The sequence below is a fragment of the Brienomyrus brachyistius genome, chromosome 19, assembly GCF_023856365.1.
Source record: "Brienomyrus brachyistius isolate T26 chromosome 19, BBRACH_0.4, whole genome shotgun sequence".
NCBI classification, from domain to species: domain Eukaryota; kingdom Metazoa; phylum Chordata; class Actinopteri; order Osteoglossiformes; family Mormyridae; genus Brienomyrus; species Brienomyrus brachyistius.
The window spans coordinates 19,589,673-19,611,813 of record NC_064551.1 but is presented as its reverse complement, the minus strand read 5'-3'; the positions used below and the strand labels follow the sequence as shown (position 1 = coordinate 19,611,813).

Here is a 22,141-nt window from a genome sequence, read left to right as displayed (position 1 = left end):
CTACGAAGAAAACAGAAGCCATCAAGGTACAAGGACCCAACCCTGGAGCTTTTGGAGCCAAATTTTCACTCAAAACTCAAAGATTTAATTTAACCTGTTACACACATCAACTACTTTGTCGTTCTAGTTACATATGGAAATTTTTTTTTAAATAATAATTCTGGTTTTTGTAAACAAAATCCTCTAAAAACAGACATTCCTCACCTAAACCATTTCAGCCCATGAGTAAAATGAGGCTGACTTGCACTGCCGGCACAATTCCCAAAAAGTATGGAAGACGGAAGGCACTTGTTTGAGCGTACCTGCTGCAGGAGGGAGCCGGCCTCTTTGGATACAAAGTCCGGCACATCGAGCATCGTGTGTCGGCTGATCCCGGCAGGGTGGCACTGGCGCAGAGACTGGGCCAACAGTTACAGCACGTTACATCAGCTGAATTGATGCTTCTGTTCATTTTCACTCTTTTTCATGCCTCGAAATTTTTCCGGAGTAATTCAGGTTAAGTTTCATGGATATCACAGCTAGGCCCTTCTATGACTTTTTAGACAATACTGCACCTACTGCTCCACAAACAGGCCATTACCCTCACAGAATATAATACAATGACCACAGACTCTGACAGAACCACATTTCGTCATTAATGGATTACAATTCTGCCATAGACTCCCACAAAATGAATGATGACAACATGGCCACAGACTGCAACAGAACCACACCGTCTCATTTATTACAACACAATGGCCATGGACTCCCATAGAACAACGTTACCTCATTAAAGATAAAGCTGCCATACACTCATATTGAGTCACTTTACCTCATTAATGATGGCAAAATAGCCAGACACTCCCCTAGAACCACATTACCTCATTAATGATGACAGGATGACCACAGACTGCCATAGAACCACATTACCTCATTAATGATGACAGGATGACCACAGACTGCCATAGAACCACATTATCTCATTAATTACAACAACACAGGGTCTGAATCTTCACCCGTTTTAAATTTGCTGGATGGAACCCTGCTACTGCTGATAAACATCCATCTTAAATTGGCCTGGTGATGAGCTGAGTGCGGCTCGTTTGGTATAGAGCTGGCTGACCGGGCAGCTGCCCAGTCCACCTGGACCGGCCCGAAACCCCTGGACTGTGGAGATGGCCCTCAGAGACGGCATGGGAAAGCGGAGCAGGCACAGTTTAAAAAAACCAAGGAAGGAGAAAAAATCAGTGGTAGGTTACACGAGCAAGGGCATGTAGACGAGGGAAAACAACTCAATCAATGGCGTCCAAACAGGACCGGGTCAGAGACAAGGCTGCCAAAGCCTGGGACGACACCGCTGAGCCCAAACAAACCCGCTCCTACCTGCGCGGGGGTGGGATCGCCCCAGAGGTCATGTGACCCCCTCTTCCTGGCAGAGACCGAGGGGGCCAGCTACGCTCCCCTCTTCCCCGAGTTCCCGTCGCTATCCGGTGCCGGTGACCTCAACTCCCCGTTGGAGCCCTCCAGATGCCAGCAGCCCAACTCCGCTGCCAGCTTTCTTAACGAGATGGAGAGCCCGCCGGCAGCCCGCTGTACGGCACTAAGGAGCCGTGGTGGATCGTGCATGGGGGGCGGGGCGGTGGGAGGGTGGAGGGGGTAGTTTGCCGGTTTAAGATGCTAAAAACTACTGCAAATCTATCGGCATCAAATCAGCTAAACTGCAAAAGTTAAAGATAATGATAATAAAATAAGGTAATAAATAAAGTTTGTGAAACTCGTAAACTTCTTTAAGTGTTACAGTGCAGATGAACAAGTAATGAACGAGAGACGTTGAACGCTAAAGATATTCCCGTCCGGCGTCTGTGCTGTTCCGTAATTAAACAAGAGATCAAAGACTTAAATACAGTTTGTTAATAGACCCGTTACAATATCCCAGTGTCCTGGAGACTCGGCTAATTAAGACGGACCCAGGCAGGACGCCCGGTAAAGGGAAGAAAAAAAAAACAAAACGCCCTCAGCATCTTGTGGCAAATCACCATCCCCCTCCGGAGGAGGCGATGGGCGCCCAGCTCATTTAGAGCGAACCGCTAAGGCGCCACATGACTGTTTACAGCCTGCTGCTGCTGCCACCGTCACATCCTCAGGGTCTGTGGCTACTCAGGAATAACAAGCAAATTGGAGTTAATATGAAGACGAGCAGATCGACATGAGCGGACAGACAGACGGAGGAAGTGACAGACAGACCGTCCGTCCAACCGACCGACCGACCATCCGTCCGAAGTCCCGTTTGACCTTGGAAACTGCGATTTCCGGCATGTTCCATCAGCACCTTCTCGGTCCCTGACCAGCGACTTAGAGCGGGGAGGCTGTCTGCGATCCAGGAATCGCAGCCCAGTGCAATAACCCAGAGATCTGGCCTCTTCCTCAACCCCGTTCCCTCTACCAGATGGAGGAGGCGGCTGAGAGGCCTGGCTCACTGCTACCTTGGCACAACTGGAAAGTGCCAAACAAGAGGGGGGGGGTGAGGGAGAGAGGGAGGTGGGGGGGGGCCAAGACAGCCATCCTTTGCTGTCTTCATCACGCCCACCACTCCGGCGAGCTGGGTGACTTTCAACCTTTGTTCCACTTTCAAAACGACTGCATGCGTTACTTCGGGCCAATGAGCGGGTGGAATGTGGACTGGTGCACTTCTGAAAGCCTTGTGGATCTCACTGTATCTGAAGAGGGAATGGCACTAACAACATTGTCAGCAATTTAAGACGCAGCTGATATTAAGGCTTTCAGAAATGTAGAATAAGCAAGTTTTGGGGGACGGGTGGATGTCCCTGGAGGAAGGCTGAGGTGCCCCAGGTTGGCCTATTTGGTACATTCCACTTGTCCCTCAGTCATAGCTAATCATCCTGGTGTGATCCTTTCATTCTCACCAACCACCAATGTCCTTGCATTTTTATTTCAGTTCTCCACCACTGCGTCCACCTCCTCCCCCCTCCTGACTAAAAGTATTCTCATAACGCACCTTAAAAATGATAAAACTGTAGGTAAAAAGCACTAAGCACTGCAATGGTTGTTAAAAAAATGTGAAACACTGAGTGAAACACCTACAAATAATTCTACCCAACTACCTGTGAGGCTGCCAGAGCATAGAGGACATACACCACCAGAGGGTGGGGGTGCAGCCCCCCTGAGCATATACAACCCCCCGAAAGCATAGATGGCGAAACCCCCCATACTTCCCCCACTTCGCTCTTATACACCTCCCCCCATCCTGTTCTTACTCACTTTCCCTGTTGCTCCTATATACTCCCCCCCCACATGCCATTCTTACACATTACCCCCCCGTGTCCCATTCTTACACATTACCCCCCCGGTGTCCCATTCTTACACATTACCCCCCCGGTGTCCCATTCTTACACATCCCCCCGTCCCATTCTTACACATCCCCCCTGTCCCATTCTTACACATCCCCCCTGTCCCATTCTTACACATCCCCCCCGTCCCATTCTTACACACTACCCCCCTTATCCCATTCTTACACACTACCCCCCTTATCCCATTCTTACACACTACCCCCTTATCCCATTCTTACACACTACCCCCCTTATCCCATTCTTACACACTACCCCCTTATCCCATTCTTACACACTCCCCCCCTGTCCCATTCTTACACATTCCCCCCTGTCCCATTCTTACACATCCCCCCCCCTGTCCCATTCTTACACATTCCCCCCTTATCCCATTCTTACACATTCCCCCCTTATCCCATTCTTACACATTCCCCCCTTATCCCATTCTTACACACTCCCCCCCTGTCCCATTCTTACACACTCCCCCCCGGTCCCATTCTTACACACTCCCCCCCTGTCCCATTCTTACACATCCCCCCCTGTCCCATTCTTACACATTCCCCCCTGTCCCATTCTTACACATCCCCCCCCCGTCTCATTCTTACACACTACCCCCCCCCGTCTCATTCTTACACATTCCCCCCCGTCCCATTCTTACACACTCCCCCCCCTGTCCCATTCTTACACATCCCCCCCCGTCCCATTCTTACACACTCCCCCCCTGTCCCATTCTTACACACTCCCCCCCCCCGTCCCATTCTTACACATCCCCCCCTGTCCCATTCTTACACATTCCCCCCTGTCCCATTCTTACACACTCCCCCCCTGTCCCATTCTTACACATCCCCCCCCCGTCCCATTCTTACACACTCCCCCCCTGTCCCATTCTTACACATCCCCCCCCGTCTCATTCTTACACACTCCCCCCCTGTCCCATTCTTACACACTCCCCCCCTGTCCCATTCTTACACATTCCCCCCTGTCCCATTCTTACACATCCCCCCCTGTCCCATTCTTACACATTCCCCCCTGTCCCATTCTTACACACTCCCCCCCTGTCCCATTCTTACACATCCCCCCCTGTCCCATTCTTACACATTCCCCCCCTGTCCCATTCTTACACATCCCCCCCCCCCGTCTCATTCTTACACACTACCCCCCCCGTCTCATTCTTACACATTCCCCCCCGTCCCATTCTTACACACTCCCCCCCGTCCCATTCTTACACATCCCCCCCGTCCCATTCTTACACACTCCCCCCCCTGTCCCATTCTTACACATCCCCCCCCGTCTCATTCTTACACATCCCCCCCCCGTCCCATTCTTACACACTCCCCCCCTGTCCCATTCTTACACATCCCCCCCCCGTCTCATTCTTACACACTACCCCCCCCGTCTCATTCTTACACATTCCCCCCCGTCCCATTCTTACACACTCCCCCCCTGTCCCATTCTTACACACTCCCCCCCCGTCCCATTCTTACACACTCCCCCCCTGTCCCATTCTTACACATCCCCCCCCCCGTCCCATTCTTACACATCCCCCCCCCGTCCCATTCTTACACATTCCCCCCTGTCCCATTCTTACACATCCCCCCCCCCGTCTCATTCTTACACACTACCCCCCCCGTCTCATTCTTACACATTCCCCCCCGTCCCATTCTTACACACTCCCCCCCTGTCCCATTCTTACACACTACCCCCCCGTCTCATTCTTACACATTCCCCCCCCGTCTCATTCTTACACATTCCCCCCCGTCTCATTCTTACACATTCCCCCCCCGTCCCATTCTTACACATTCCCCCCCGTCTCATTCTTACACATTCCCCCCTTATCCCATTCTTACACACTCCCCCCCCTGTCCCATTCTTACACATCCCCCCCCCGTCCCATTCTTACACATCCCCCCCCCCGTCCCATTCTTACACACTACCCCCCCCGTCTCATTCTTACACATTCCCCCCCTGTCTCATTCTTACACATTCCCCCCTTGTCCCATTCTTACACATTCCCCCCCTTGTCCCATTCTTACATATTTCCCCCCTTGTCCCATTCTTACATACTACCCCCTAGTCCCATTCTTACACATTCCCCCCCGGTCCCATTCTTACACACTCCCCCCCTGTCCCATTCTTACACACTCCCCCCCTGTCCCATTCTTACATATTTCCCCCCTTGTCCCATTCTTACATACTACCCCCTAGTCCCATTCTTACACATTCCCCCCTTATCCCATTCTTACACACTCTCCCCCCATGGTGGGCTTACCTTCCCTGTCAGCAGCTCAAACAATATGGCTCCCAGACTCCACCAATCACAGGCTGCTGTCTCTTCACAAATGCTTCCGACTTCTAATAGGGAGAGAAAGAGGGATGGATTAGACAGATAAAGGACATTAATGCCGTCATTAATCTGACATCATCACAGCAATAGTGTAAAACGGTATCCAGCTCTCTCTGCAGCGCAGGAGGGTTCCCTCTGGTTCGGACGATGACATGGGATGAGATGGACAACGTCTGATCAATCAGTTGCTGATATAAATGTGACAAATGGGAAAACCAGGGTGTGCTATGAAAATTCAGCATTCCCACAGGTAAAAGGAAACCTGGAAATCTCCAGGAGCTGCAGGAGAAGCGGCATCCCAAAATAAGGCAGGTAGTAATTCAGGAAAGTTTGGTGGACAGGTGGTGGGGTATCTGGGGGAGGAGCAAGGTCAGGTGACAAATGTATGATAAGTTCTGTATTTCCCCCCCCCCCCCCAAGACCTGGAATCCCACCTCTCTACTACACTGACAACAGGCTAAGCCCCCACTTAGCACTGGGGCCATCAAATTGCCAAATTGGAGGGGGGGCGTTAATGTCTGCCTTAAAAAATAACTGCTTGCTCACCACGGTAACTCAGCCCAATCAGCCCAAGTCTAAGTCCAGTTCCATGGAAGAGCTCAGGACAACACAGTAGAACACAAGAGAGTGTGAGAAAACACAGGAGAGCGTAGGAGAACACAAAAAAACACATTAGAATATGAGAGAGCATGGGAGAGTGTGGGAAACCACAGGAGAAAACATTAGAACATGAGAGAGTGTGAGAGACCACAGAACACATTAGAACATGGGAGAGTGTGGGAGACCACGGGAGAAGACATTAGAACATGAGAGAGTGTGGGAAACCACAGGAGAACACATTAGAACATGAGAGAGTGTGGGAGACCACAGGAGAACACATTAGAACATGAGAGAGTGTGGGAGACCACGGGAGAACACATTAGAACATGAGAGAGTATGGGAGACCACGGGAGAACACATTAGAACATGAGAGAGTGTGGGAGACCACGGGAGAACACATTACAACATGAGAGAGTGTGGGAGACCACGGGAGAACACATTAGAACATGGGAGAGTGTGGGAGGAAACCCACGCTCCCCCTACCACCAGGAACCTTAACCCTGGACACTGGCCGTCCTTCTCCGATCACACGCCCCCTCCCTAAAGGCCTCAGACTAGGCTGTTCCCCGGGAGGCACATTCCCTGGTGCTGCCTTTGTACTCTGCTCTGCCCTTGTCACTGTTAGCTTTAATGTGAGGGGGGTCGGGCTCCTCAAGGTGAAAGGAGGTCCTCAGGCTCAAGCCAAAGTCCTCTGGGGTAGAGAGCGCAAGGGACACCTAGAAAGGCATCGCTGTCGGTACCAACCGACAGCAGGTGGCGCTATGCCAACAAACGTAAACCTAATCCATTGCACATTCCTGGGCATAGACTTGGGTGGATTTAGGTATGAACAGTAGGCACGTGTACCTACCAATATTGTGGTACCGCGTGTGTGAACAATGAATCTTCCAAGTCAAATATGGTGTCCCACAGGGATCAGTGCTGGGCCCTCTACTGCTCATTTTATACATGCTACCTCTTGGTAACATTATCATGGTGTTGGGTTTCATTGTTATGCTGACGATACACAGTTAAATATATCTGTTAAGCCGAATGATGCATCATAGTTCTCTCAGTTAGAAGACTGTCTACTAGATACTCAGTGCTCATGGCAAAAGATGTCCTTATGTTAATCCCAGAAAAAAACAGAAATACTGTTAGTTGGTCCCAAGGCTGCTCGAAACAGTGGTCTTCCCACTTCCTCGGTGTAGGAAGGTGGTCTTCCTACTTCCTTCCTAACACAGTGGTCTCGGTGTCCTGATTGATTCAGGTTTATGTTTCAATGTTCACATTAGAAATATTACTAGAATTGTGTTTTACTATCTCCGGAACACAGCCAAGTTTCAAAAGTTGCTCTCCTACCCTGATTCAGAAAGACTAATACATGCCTTTATAAGTTCCAGGCTGGGTTACTGTAATGCCCTTCTTTCTGGATACCCATCCAAATTCTTACATAAACTTCAGCTGGTACAAAATGCAGCAGCCAGAGTTCTTACAAAAACTAAAAAATTTGATCATTTGATCATCCACCGATCCACTGAATGGCCTTGCACCACAATACCTTAGAGGTCCTCTGGCCTTATACAATCCTCCTCTCTTGCTTTGATTTCAAAGAGCAGGATATCTATTAGTACACAGGGTAGAAAGAATTATGGAAGGCTGCAGAGCATTCTCTTATAGAGCTCCTCAGCTGTGAAAGTCTTCCAGCGGATGTGCGAGATTCAGGCTCACTCTCATTATTCAAGTCTAGACTAAAAACACACTTGTTTAGTCTAGTTTATAGGAACTCGAGTCCTAGTCCAGTTAGACCTGTAGTGTGAGGTGCAGAGCTGGGTGGGGATCGGTGCCACTGGCTTTGGATGAACTGAACTGCTAGTGCTGTCACTCTAGCTTCACACCCCCTTGTGGAACTGGAGTGTTGACGTTTCAGGGACTCCCCATGCCTGCGTTCCCACCTGCATCTCCCTCCTACTTATTAGCTATATCTGCCAGAGCTTACAAACTGCACTCACTTAACTGTTAGCACTGCCTATAGTCTCCCCTACTTTGGTTAACTGCACATTTTATTTCCCCTCCTCCTGGGAAGCCTGGAGACTCCAAAATGTCAAGATAGTCTGCTTACCCTGCTGCTTGCAACGTCTCCACTACCTGTGACGTCTTTCCAGCCTGCTTGCTCTCCTGCCTGTGACGTCTCTCCTGCCTGTGACGTCTCTCCTGTATGCCCTGCTGCTGTATCACTGTTCATCTTGCCATCTGAAGCAGCACCAGTATCTGCCTGACATCACTTCCCTGCCCCCTGTTTTGAGACTCAAATGTTAAACATGGGAAAGTGTGAATTGGGACTTTATCACTGTGTTCAGGCCCCTGCCGGCCCCCGGAGGACAGACTCCCCATTTGAATACAGTTCCTCCCAAGATTTCTTCCTTCTAGGGTGTTTTTCCTTGCCACTGTCATCTTTGGCTTACTCTCTGTGGTCTTTGGGTGAGGATGCTCTAAAGCACTTTGAGATAATGAAATGTGAAAAACCCGCTATACAAATTGAATTGAATTGAATTGGATTGAATTGTTTATGGGGTGGAGGGTTTGAGGCTGATTCGGACCCTAACAAATGCTGAAACCAATTTGACGCCACAGAGTGACCGGAGTGAACTGTCTGGATCTGAAAGTTCTTTGAAAAGGAAACAAACAGAATGTTCCAGAAAAATCAACTAAGCATAAACTTGCAAAGGTGACAGGCCCTAGTCAAGGTTCTGCCACAGCTGCTCGTAAAAGAAACGTAAAAGGAAGTACCAGGCACTCGAAGGGATTTTAAAGTACAATTTAAAAATGAAAACGATAAACACTAATAAAACATACAGAGTTACCAGTGTAGGTGAAAAGAGCACAGCGACACTTCTGGTACCCTGCACATCCACCCCCACCCCCCCAGGCCAAAGGTCAGGAGGACAATGGCATCCAGCGGTCGTTGTTTGCACAGCTTTCGAACTGAGCTTTTATGCAAACACTGGTGAAGCAGCGGCGTAATCTTGTCATTTCCAGCAAATCTTAGCTTCCGTGCCTGTTTTCTGTGGAAAACATGTTGTTTCGCTGGCCCTGTATTTATAGATCCCCGGGACAGCCCCCCCCCCCTCCCTCCGATGGAGTCTGGCACCTTTCCACCAATCTGCCATCGCGCATTAAAGTCGCTGCCGGAATTATGTCTTTTCTTCCTGGGAAAATGCGGGACAGCGTGGAACGGCGGCCATATGGGGAGACGTTCTGTTGATGATACAAAGGGCAGTACAGGTGGGCCCATGTTTTCGGGACATGAATATGATAAACTATCCCCAGGGAGCCCCGAGGTCGGGAGAGGGGGGGCTTCAGGAAGGAGGGGCCAGCGGCTGTTCAAACAGAAGCCAAGAGATGCGTCTGTCGCTCGCTGCGGACGGCGGCTGATTGGGACACCTCGTGAACAGGACCGCCATTGGGGGTGTCTGAGGAGGGCGGGGTCCAGTGTGAGATACTTACCTCATCGCATCACAGATCTTGCTTCACATTTAACTTGAAATTAATCAGGTCAGAGCACCTCAAATTCACTTAGTTCATCTGAAGTAAACACTGGCAGTAAGAGATGTATAACAAACCCTCCCTCAGCTAGCTACAGCTATCCACTGTCCAGGGCTGTTTTCCGTCTCATTCAATGTTTTCCGTGCGTCACAGACATTTTCTCTTTTGAAGACACATCAGCCCAGGTTTCCAGCGTCTGCGTGCTAATCGGAGATGATCCTCTGACCTTCTTCACTGTTCTAAGGCCCCTCTTCCCAGCATGCACCTGTCCCCATACCCACCCTCAGGAAACTGAACCTGGTTTGATAGCGTTTACAAAAAATGCTTCCCTATAACTGCAGGTGTTCGAGGAAATTATCTCAGGCACTCCAATGCCAGCAAGGCAGAGGCCACCAAGTACAAAGGGGGCAGTTTGCCTGATTCTACCCTCCCCAATAAAGAATTCTGATAAGCAATTCATTCCATTTAACAATGACACCAAAAAGACTTATCTAAAAAAAATCACTGTGAAGGTCCAAGCCCCTTCTTTTACATTTTTTTAACTATATAGCTTTTATCTAAAGTAACATACAAATGAAATAGTAGGGTGAGGTCATCCCTGAAGTAATCGTGGGGTTAAAAGCCCAACGTTAACATCACCCTGTCAACTGTGGGGTTCGAACCAACAACCTTCTGATCAGAGGTACAGTGTCCTAAAGCGCTGTAATGCTCTTGCGTTTATAAGTTTCAAGAATTATTTATTTATCTTTATTTTACCAGGAGGTCCCATTCAGATTAAAATCTCATTAACAAGATAGACAGTCAAGGTAGCAGCTGTATAGACCCACGTTAAAATACAACATATACAATATGATACGGTACACAAACATCCACACATTAGACAGCTATTAAAACACACTGGCCTCTCAAGAAAAGCAACAGCGTCTCCTTCACCATATTCTTTATGATGCTCTTAAATTCAGTGGAAATAAATATGGTGATGCTGAGTAAAAGTGAGATAATGGATATCCCTGAGACAGCCTGAGCCGGCCCAGATGAAGGAACAGAAAGAGATCCGACTGGCTCCATTGCTGTCCTTCTATAACGATGAGGACAGGAGGATGGCGGCAGAACACACACGCACACTCAATGCCGAATGACCGGCACGGAGAGACACAAACAGAGGTGCTGCTACTTTTATATTCATTTGTTCCGTTATGGTTTTCTTTTTACCAAAAAGTAAAAATATCAAAAAGGTTAAAAACTCATAAATCCACATATTTACCGACGTGTTCTTGGGGTATACACGGAAATTTCTCTTTAAAAGAAACCAAAACATTAAACAGAATGATGTAAAAACATTTTCTGACATCCCATAATATTTTCCATTTAAAGGACATCTCTGTTTAGTCAGAATAACAGAACAAACAGAGGTGATCTGTGCGGACAGCTGGTCTCACTCGTCTCCCACACCACGCCTCGACCATGGGGAAGGTGTGCTGGGCTGATTTCTCGGCTCTCGGAACTCTGGGGAACGGCGTGGAGAACCCAGTAGGGAAACAGAAGGGCAAAAAAACAAGCTAACCGACACACTATCAGGGTCTGAGCTCGCTAAGGTGGGAATGCTGCAGCGAAAGATAGCAATCAGCTCCACCCACTGGCTATCCCTCATCACTGCACCCCGGAACGTCTCGGACTGTCCAGGCTGGGCCACAGCAGACCCGGTTACACAGGTGGGGGCACCAAAGGTATAAGAGGTATAAGGGGCTCTCAGGAACAGCAGCACGAGCCTCAAGGTGATTCAGATCCACCTCACAGTCACAATCGCCTTATCTGAGATACGCTTCTTTTAAGCGAATGTTTCAGGCCCAACACGAAATGTTGACATCTTTATGTGGGAAAACGGAGGCGCTTTTCTGCGTCTGTTAGGAATTCAGAACAAAACGTACTAAATCTTAAGCCACATAATAATACATAATAGGTTCTGGTTTTGTGCACAGCCACAGCAATAATATATATGCACTGCATATATACACACACATATGTACATATATATAAAACTTATTGATATTGTTGTTCTTACCACATTAATAAAACAAGTTTATTACCCACTTATAAAGAAAAGGCCATAACCAGGTACACACACACACACACACACACACACTTGTAATCTTTGTCGGGATTCTCCATTCATCTCTACGGGGAAAACACTAATCCCAACACGACCTGAAAAACGGTCCACACGATGTCAAAATAACAGGCTTTTATTACATTGTGGGGGACATTGGGTCCCCACAATATAATATAAACATAACCCCCACACATACACACACACGCGCAGAAGGTCTGATTAAAAGGTCAGCTCGTTAAGATCGACCGATTCATGCCCCTGAAATGTCACGCGTGTTTCCGGCTCGGCTCGGGATCATTAGCGTTTGAAAGCGGGCGCCACCAGGGCGGCTGTGAGGTCTTTTCACGACGTCTTTGTCAGCCAACGTTGGCGGGGGCACGGGAAGACCTGCAAAGGCACAACCACCCTGTTCCCCTCTGAGTGTCACAGGACGACGGCCGCTACTCGTTTTTCTTGATTTTGGGTGTCAAACGTGTCCATTGGCAGAGCTGGAGGTGGACGGTGGCAGGCGGGGGGCAGGGGGGGCCTCAGATAGCAAGTCTGCGAGCTTCAACCTTCAAAACTCGTGTTAAATCTAAACAACCGCAGATACTCAGGCACTATTACGTCAAACCATGCATTTGTGTGGGGCCCCTTCGGTTCGGCAGCCCCCTGCTGGTGACAGTCAGTACTTTAAATATTAAATAAATGTTTTGCTTACTTACTGAAATCACATGTTCTGCTAACCAGCTAGCTCGCTACCATCTTCACTATACGCTGTACCTATTTATTTAGCTTTTGAAACATCAGAGGTGGGGGTAGGAGCAATTGAGGGCCTTGTTCAAGGGCCCAACGGTGAAATCACTCGGCCGAACACATGGTTCTGAACCGGCGACCTTCTAATGACAAGAACAGTGTTCTAACCCACTTAGCAACAATCTACCTCCCAGAAAATGCCAATTCCACACAGACAGAACAAAGGTGGGATTTGTTCCCCCAGCTCTGGAGGTAAGATGCAATAGTGCAAAACACTGAGCCACTCTACTGGCTTAGGCATTTTCTGGCACTATGGTCTGCACAAAGCACCTGGGTATGAACTTCATCACACTGTGTACACATGGCAATAAAGCACCTTGAACATGAGTAATGGCATTCAGTCATGGGGGAGCAAAGAAGGGCAAAGCATGTTCACTTAGTACAAGTCCAGGGGAGCCGTAAGCAACCCCACCCCCCCCGAACATCAGTGGAATCTTCCATTAATCAGGGCTTTGACTGTTTAGCTTCCAGCAAGAAGCAGCAGAAGGATGCGAACAGAAATTTAACGGGCAAAGTGAGATGGTTTCCTATGAATTTTTAAGCAAATACATACTAGTGTCAATAGGAAAAAATACCGTTGAGAAATTATCTCACGATTTGTCCATCTTGGGCACCCTGCTAAAGGACACAGCTAACCCAGCGTGCAAATCTAGAGCGCAACATAAGGGACTTAAACCTATGACCCTCTGGTGTCAGGTCTAGAGCCAGTAGACCACTGTCCCAGGCACATCGAGCCCCATCAGCCAAAGGCACCAGGACGGGGCAATGCTCAGAGGGGACAGCCGGGGGGAGGAGCCACAGAAACCTGTCCAATCTTTGGGGGGAGGGGGGTTATGCCAGACAGCTGGGCCATTTAAAGAGCAGCGAGACACACAGGAGAGCAGATGAGACGCGTGGTGAGAGTCCGAGCAGCTGAGGCGGAATAATCAAACAAACTACGGGGGCGTCAGGCTGGAGAGGAAAGAGGCTCGCGAGACTGCAAGCTGCGTCAGCTTCAGATGGGAACTGATGTTAAAGAAGCTGGTAAAAACCGTGCAGCAGGAGAATATTTATAAAATTTTACCTAAAAATGATTTTAAGCCATAGCATTCATTCTGTGACAAAAGGTTACAGGCTCTAATTTATACAGTATGACAGTAATAATGAAATGCAAATCAAACATCACAAACATCACATAAATCAATACAAAGAGAGGTTATTTTTATTTCTGTCCACCGCTCAGCGGAAACTTGAATAGCTTCTAACGCTACATGTTACAGCAAGAATTCTCTATCAGGTGAGAGGCTGAAGTGTTCGCATTACAGGACAAGCCTGAGGTGTTGGTGGCTTTACCTGTTTCAGTGCCATAGTGTGAAAGTTAAAAACTACTAATGGTTAGCGGTCAGCTAACAAGACATCAATCGCTCTGGAGTAGATGGGGTCCTTCATAAGACACGGGGCGGCTACACCAATGCCAGTCACACCAGGGGCGACTAGCAAGGACCCAACCGCAGCCGCTCATCTGCTGGACATCACAATTAAAAACAAAAATAATGATCCTAATGCGCTATTAAGTCAGAGCACGAGTTTTCAGACATAAAACTTCTTCATTTTACTTACAGCGACCGGATTAGGGTAAAACCGGGAGGGGGGGTCGGCAGGGTACTCCTTGGAGAAAATGGCTCGATTGTTAAGTCGAGCTTTCAGAGCGAAATCCCCTTTGTCGCCCGGGCCGCCTCGCATGCGGGACGCCAGTTACAGATTATCCACGCTCATTTCACACGCCATTCACAAGGCGCCGCCTGCAACTGTTGCTTGTCAGTGACGTCTTGGCATGACCGCTCGCCGGTACCACCGGGGGCCACGGCCGACATACAAATGCAGACGCTGGCAGGCCCCCCTCCCTGGGGACACTCCGGAGATGTCACCCGTCCGAAAGGGGCAGCCCCGATGCCTCCCAGACCCGGATGCGCTCGAAACAGGTTCGGCACGAAAGACACTTCGCTCGAGCATTAGGGTAAACTCACACGCCCTCAGACGTGACAAGTGGCCATGAAAACATGTATTATAGAAAAAGAAATATCTAAATCAAATTCACAACTAAAAATTGGCAGACCCCCTCCACCCCTGCCTAGCCCATGCCACAAAGTCTTGGCTAAGGACTTACACAAAAGGCGACAGCTTTGAAAAAAAAACAAAATATCACCGGAGGGTGAGGCAGGAGAGAGAGTGCACGCCAAATGAAGCAGACTTTCGGCACAGATAAAACAAGAGGTAGTGCCGTCTACACGGGATGGACAATGGCCCGCCACTTCCACTGAAATATTTGCTTGGCTCAGAGGTCTGTTTCCAGCATCAACCATCCTAGCAGACAATTAAAACCAAATGAATGACAATTTACGGCTTTAGGACAACTATTCGCATGTGCTACTACTCACTTAAGGCTGCAAAGATTCATCAAGTGGAAATTATCATCCAGAACGGGAAGACAGCAAACTCGATAAAATTTTGCCAGAAGGGAATGAGTAAAACCACACAGACCGATTCGGCTTAACAGATATTAGAAGGACAATTTAATCCTGCAATAGATCTTATAAAATCTTTTAAATGATTTTAGAACGTGATGAAGAATCTGTAGGAACAATATAGTACTGAATTCATTCAATTTTATCTGCCTAGTATTGAATTTTGTATAATTGAACTAGTAAACTTTCATACCAATTTATAAGGGGGAAAATTGAAAGATGAGATGAGGTGACACAGAGAGATGTTTGGAATTTGATCCATATGGAAAGATCAAACTAAAATTCCAGACTCGGGATGTGAATTCCACATCCATACAGCTCCTACCTGGAGCGCAATACATGGCGCTGATGGCTTCCTGGTCGTACGAATCCTCCACATCGCTCCAGCTACAAAAGTAAGTCAGCTGGATGTGTCCTTTAAAAGAAAACATAACAGGAAAATAATATTCAAACACTCTCCCCTTCCAATGTGTATCAAGGAGAAACTAACTGTAATTATTCTTTCATAGCTAAAACGGTATCATTAAGAATAATGCCCTCATTAGCCTACAGAGGCTATTACTGAGGGCAAATCTGCCGAGATGATAATGAGGCTTCAGATAGCAAATTATGGTAGTAATCATGGGACGAACCATTTACTCAGCTAACTGGAAGCAACAGCCAGTAGGGAAAGAAAAAAAATACATAAATTTAGAACAAAACAACAGATAAACAAATAAAACAAAACAGCCTGACCTCTGTCGTCGAGCAAGATGTTGTTTGGGTTCAGGTCCCGGCAGACGATTCCTTCCTGGTGGAGAGCGTCGAGGGCAACGACAATCTCCATCGCCCAACGCTGAACATACTCCTCGGGTAGGTGAGTGTTTGCCGCTATAAGCAGGAGCTCATCCAGATCCTTAAAAAGCTGAGAGACGTCATCGCTCGCCTTGCCTGGCTCTGTCTCGGCGGAAGCGCTTTCTCCAAAGGCTTCAGACGCTATCTGGTCATGAGCGTCCTGGTCCGAACGCAGTTTAGACTTCAGGGAGAACTGGGCTGAGTCCATAGTCTCTGGATCAGCATGTAAACCAACGTGGACAGCTTGCAATTCGTGCGAGACGGTTGCCTGAGTCCGGCAGGCCTTTGGGCCTGAAGGCAGACCGCCATGGCCGGGTAGTGAGGAGCTGCAGGCTGCAGAGACAGGGGGGGCACAAACCGAGGATGGGCCCCCTTCGTCCTCTGACAGGCCAAGGACTACATCATCCCCCAGGTCATAGTGAAGCTGCAAGACATCCGGCTTCCCAAACCTCGGGGACACTCTAGTGTCATCTGTTGCGGACGGGCCAGCCACAGTCAGCTCCTCTGCTGTGACATCTGCCACACCGGGGAGGTTCACCAGGAGGTCTGGTGGTCGGCCTTCATCACAGCTCCCCGTGTCTTCCACCACCGCCTCCTTAAAGGAGATGACAGGGACGGATTCATTGGAGCCCCTATCGCTATCAACCCCCCAAAGGTCCATCTGAGGCAGCTTGACATTCCCGACGACCTTTGTCACCTCCTCCAGGTCGGCGGAGGGGAGGAATGGTTTGGAGGGCTCGAACTTCAGCCTGTCTCCTGACTCCACACCCAGGAGATCACTGGTACTGTCCTTGCTGTCAATCCTGAAGAACTCCATCGGCGTCTTCTTGGACTGGTCCAGTGAGTCAGCAGGGAGGCAGGCAGAGCTGAAGACCTCGCCATGGTCATCCTCGGCGAAAAACCGGAATTCCTGAGCCATCACAGGGGAGCAGAGGCTGTCGCTACTCAGCAAGGGGTGCGCCCGGGCCGAGGGCTCCTCGGCAACTGGGGCCGAATGCTCCTCCAGAGAGTCCGATTCAATTTTCTCCTGCTCGTACTCATTGCAGAGGGCCAAGTAACTGTTTGTGCACTCCTCTTCAGAGGTTGCCCCAGAGTCTAGCAGGACCCGCTGGGAGCCATCAGCAGCCTCCTCATCCTGAGTACTGCTGTCATCCTGGGAACTTGGGGTGAGGCTGTTCTTCAAAGGAAGGACCCCTAGCGTGACCCCCTCCCTGTTGGGGCCAGAATCCAGGCTGCTGGAGCTCAGCTCCTCACTTGGGTGAACTGCCGCCGTGTGGGACTTCTGGATGAACGGGATGTCCAAGCTGTCCTCCGGGCTCTTGTTCAGGAACTTTCCGATATGGGACCACAGCTTCCCACCTGATACAAGAAAACGAGCAAACTGGCAATTTGATATTTCTAACCCAAAACTGACTAGATCATATCCGGTTAATCCCATGACCCTGGTGAAGATCGTTGTTGTTGTTTGTTGTTTAGCACCCTACTCCACGTAACTACAGCAGAATCCCCTGGGACTCTAACTAGTAATCTTCAGGCTACGGGTCTCATAGCTAGTCACCAGACACCTTCAGTAACTTTTCAGTCTCCTGGAAGGAGTTGACCACCTATCTCCTTGGGTTTGCATGTAGCAACAAAGCAATACTTTATAAAGAGGGAGAATGCCAGCCATAGAGGTTCAGATAGGATTCTCTCATAGTCACCCACTCTTGCTGGAGAGAGTAACGAGGTCTACATGTAACCAGCCAGTGAAATGATGTGCAATGAAGACCAGCCATATATTAAACAAGAAATATCACCTCCTTCAAAAGTAAGGTAGGGCATGAGCATAATGGATGTACTAAAAGCAAAGCAATGGAGTGCGGAGATGATCTACGCGAACAGGAGGACAACACAGAGCAGGATCGACACTTTTGAAATGGGAAGACTTCCTAAACGTCTCATTGCAGGTGGCACTTCTGATGCCTGTGGGAGCAGTTGTCAGTTAACGGGCCCACAGGATGGGTTCAAGATGAAATCAGAGCTCAGAAACATACTTAGAATTCCTCAGGAGGTACGTGAATATCCACTAGAGGTGTAAGGAGATCTCACGATATTACAACACGGCGAGATTTCTCGTCGGAGGGAAAAGCGGTCTCGCGAAGGCGCTGCAAATCAGCCGCTGTAAGAATGTCGGCTTCTGACAAACTTACCATAGCAGATGCCTCAGACACCTTTAAACGTTTTGCGTGGCAGCATTTTGAGTATAAACGGCGAAAGGCTGACAGACAGAACACAAACCATCTGTAAGCATTGCTGGAAAATAATACCGTACACAGCGGCTAACGCTACTGCTACGCAGAGCCATTTTCAGCACCATCAGAGCTCTTTACTTAAATTCACTGCACATTAAAAAAAATGTTTTATGTTTGTTATTTATATTGTTTTGTTTATATTCTATTTTATGTTCAATTGAGAAGTCAAATAGGAGAGAAGCATGTCATTTGAGTTTGTAGTGAAATATTTTATGGTGCTAGATATTTGTTCTGTTCTTTACTGCATATGATGATGGTGATTGTTTAACACATTTCACCGTACATCTGCATTATTTAGCATTTTTGTCTTTCAAATGAATAAAATAAAACGCTGCTTTCCAGTAATACATTTCCTCTTTCATGGTTTCCTTAAAATATTGTTAAAATATCGTCTCGTTCTCGTGAACCCAATATCGTGTCTCGTATATCGCTATATCCACTATTGGCAGAGGAATTATGGGAGTGTGTCTGAGGCTCTCCAAAAGCAAGCCGACCCCAGCCATGCCAAAGCATCGATATCATCTTGCATTGCTTACATGCTCAGCTGACATCTTCATCAGAGCCTGAATAATACATTTATCATGGTGGCACTCTGGACTTCACATGTGCTCCCTGAGCTTCCTGGCTTCCTCTTGGGACTCCAGTTTCCTCCCACAATCCCGCAATTTGGCTAGGTGAACGGGGACCTCAAAATTGCCCATAGCGCCCGTGAGTATGTCTGTGGATGTCCAGCAATGGACTGGCATCCCTGCAGAGGAGTTCCCTACCTCGTATCATATGTTTCCTGGGTTTGGCTTCTGGTTCTCTGCAACTGTATTGAATAAGCGGTTGTTGAAAACGAATGGATGGATGCTAATAGTTTCCATTAAAATTTTACAACCCTAACCCCACCCACCCCCAGCTGGTGGTGTATTCTTGGTATATAAACTCTGAGGAGGGGCAGCAGCGTCCCATCAAGGACTTATGAGTGCAGCATAGCAGTTAAGCACTTGGACCTAAAGCTGCTGATTCAAGACCCATGGGAGGTACGGACTTGGTACCCTTGAGCGAGATGCTTCGGCGAAATTATTCCGCTACGTACCTAGCTGAGCCATCTTATTTGGGGCATATTGTGGGTGGACCCAGGGCATGAGCGAGGGCCGAAATGCTTGTAAGAGGTGAAGGTAAAAGAGGAAGGGGAAGGGTCATAAGAGGAACGGATCCTACAACGATCAAGTCTGAAGACCCACAGACAAAAAGGAATGTCCTGGAAATTCCAGCTATATGGTTACCAGGGGCATCAAGATCCGACAAGTTTAATACCTGGATGAGACGCAGAAAAGCGTTTGCTGAAGAACTAAAGGTCAGCAGTAAATCTAGCAACGACGAGGAAGCCTTGTTGGCCAATGACACAAGGCAGATGAGCCATGATGGCGTCCATCCCACCCCGGCAGCTGGAGCGTGACGGGGGTGGCAGTTAGCTCTCTACCAGTAGCATGGCTGAGGACAAGGGCCTGAAAGTGAGGTCGCTTGGGTCGTCAACGGTAGACAGAGGCAGCTCACTAGTGTGCCGGGAAATGGAGGCAGATTCATCACACTGGTCGAACACTGCTAGTGAAACAAGAGTCCCTTCATCAAACTGCCAGCCAGGCCAAACCAGGGGGATGCAGGGAAGGTCAGGGCATAACAGACAGGCGGCAGGTATCATACAGGTTATATTTATATTCAATTAAACGTCTAAGAAACAACTTATTACTTAACACTAAAAAGTCCAACAGCAAATTCTTTATAAGAAAAAAAAAAACCCATTTCTATTCCCATATTTTATTTCTGATGTTTCAACCTACTGCTGTGATTCTACATACAACACAAAAATCTAAACGCTATTCGCCCGGTATTGTGCTCTATAACCATAAACGAAAGATTAATGACTGACGCCTGCACCATCTAATTAATAATGCATTACATTGCTTATTTTATTTGTATTTCTTCTCACTGACGGTATCGATGCGAATGGCGCAACTTGAAATCGAATTTGACCTTTCTGCATCAACGGCATGGCGCTGTTCGTTGATGTAAAGAACATATGGTCTGGCAACACATTCATAATTTATAAAAACTATTGATCCGGATTCTGTTATCAGGAGCATTTCAGTCTCAGGTGTCATCAGTCTCCGTTTCAGTTCAAACGTCGGACAGAATCTGAAAAATGTTAATCGGTTTTGTGCACATCTGCCAACAGCTGGGCGGAACAGGTTGATGTTTCGGAAATAAAAAATGCAGGCTTTCTGGAGGTTGGCGATCTGAATGAGCACAAATGTCCAATTTCATATTGCGGAGGGAAAAAAACCAAGAATAATAACAAGAGGAAGTCACTGATGATAGAAAAAGTCGGAGGTTAGCTATCTGTCACTTAGCGCACGTAAATGATGCGGCTCGAGTCGTCCCCGTGCGGGGCTCACGCGGGTTTTAACCTTCACACGCGCAGTGTGCGTTTCAGGCGTACAGCGGCCCCCCCCTGCCCCCCCGCCATGAGCTGGAGGAGCCATAACGGTGGACAAAAGTGGTGAACAGTGTGAGACACTTAGAAACCGGGGCCGTGCTGGCAGACAGTCCGCCCCCCCCCCCCCCCAGGTAAAAGCTGCCGTGGCTGGAAGGAGCGGCGGAGCCCCGCACAGACAAAAGCCCACCGGCGCTAGCCTTTCTCCTCACCGCCCCGCCGGCCCCTCCCTCAGTGACGGAGTGGTACCTGAGACCCCCGGGGTAATGGAGGCGCGGAGGGGGGGAAGAAACAAACTCGAATAATAAAGACATGGAAAAATAAAAGGTAAAGAGCACCAGGTAGGGGAGGTGGGATAAAAGGGATGAATGAAGGTGGGGGGGGGGGAGAGCTTCACAATGAGGAAGTGGAGGACTTACCCTCAGCAAGCTGCAGCACCAGGAAGACGGTGTCTTCCGAGACGATGGACTTGTGGAGACGCACCATGTTAGGCACACAGCGGGGGATGATGGTCTTTTTGTTCCAGCCGCATTCGCTGCTTTTCCTCAGGCCCTGACGGGGAACGGAAAGGTCAGACGTGTCCTCGCGACCGCCCCCCCCCCCCCGCCCCCCCGTTCATCAAGCAAACTCATCTATTCTTGTTACTCTCTACTTCAGACAGAGGGTCTCATCTCCGGCTCAACGGCCCCGGAGTCCCCTGGGGGGGGGGGGTACGATGATGGCATCTGGCTGGCATCCAGCGCTCGGGAGATGCCACGGAGCCGCCATTAAAATCAATTACATGGGTCAATGTGTTTAGCAGGGACTTTCGCAAACTAAGTCATCTGACTGGCGGCTGGCTGTCACCTTACAGGGACAAAGACATCGCTATTAAACCACAAGCAGAGTGAGAAAACCAAAGCACACCATCCTGCATACTAAATGACAATACATCACTCATTATGTCCTCATAATGTAACTGATTATTAAACTGATGAGAAGAATAGCGATAAATACAAAACTTACCTTGAGAATAAAGGTCTCCTGTGTCCTTTTGTCCATGACCAGCAAAACCTGAAAAGGAAACCGAGTGTTTTCACATGAATATTTCACCATTACGCGCATCCAAGTAAACGTAACCATTAAAAAAAATAATAATAACTGTCAGAATGAGGACATTTTGTACAGCTGTATTTAACAGCCATCAGCAAAGTCTGCGCACGAACCATTCGGGCTGTAAAGACTTGACCGTACGGCTGAGAATTTATGTAGAGTCAGCAATACGAGGCATCTGGGTTACCTTCAAATGAGACAATTTCATAATGACATCGTTTAAGGTCCTTAAAAAAACGAAAAT

General features: G+C 48.5%; 1 protein-coding gene across 4 annotated transcripts in view; it reads right to left on the bottom strand.

The window, feature by feature from the left end:
- Positions 1-22,141, bottom strand: part of rps6kc1 (ribosomal protein S6 kinase polypeptide 1) — a 45,253-nt gene that overhangs the window by 2,655 nt on the left and 20,457 nt on the right. For all 4 annotated transcript variants that reach the window (XM_048985391.1, XM_048985392.1, XM_048985394.1 and 1 more), the window contains 6 exons: positions 21,811-21,858; positions 21,225-21,357; positions 15,937-17,394; positions 15,527-15,616; positions 5,593-5,675; positions 303-398 (listed from right to left, as the gene is read on the bottom strand). In XM_048985391.1, the coding sequence (XP_048841348.1) occupies positions 303-398; positions 5,593-5,675; positions 15,527-15,616; positions 15,937-17,394; positions 21,225-21,357; positions 21,811-21,858 (1,908 nt within the window). The remainder of the gene's footprint in view (positions 1-302; positions 399-5,592; positions 5,676-15,526; positions 15,617-15,936; positions 17,395-21,224; positions 21,358-21,810; positions 21,859-22,141) is intronic.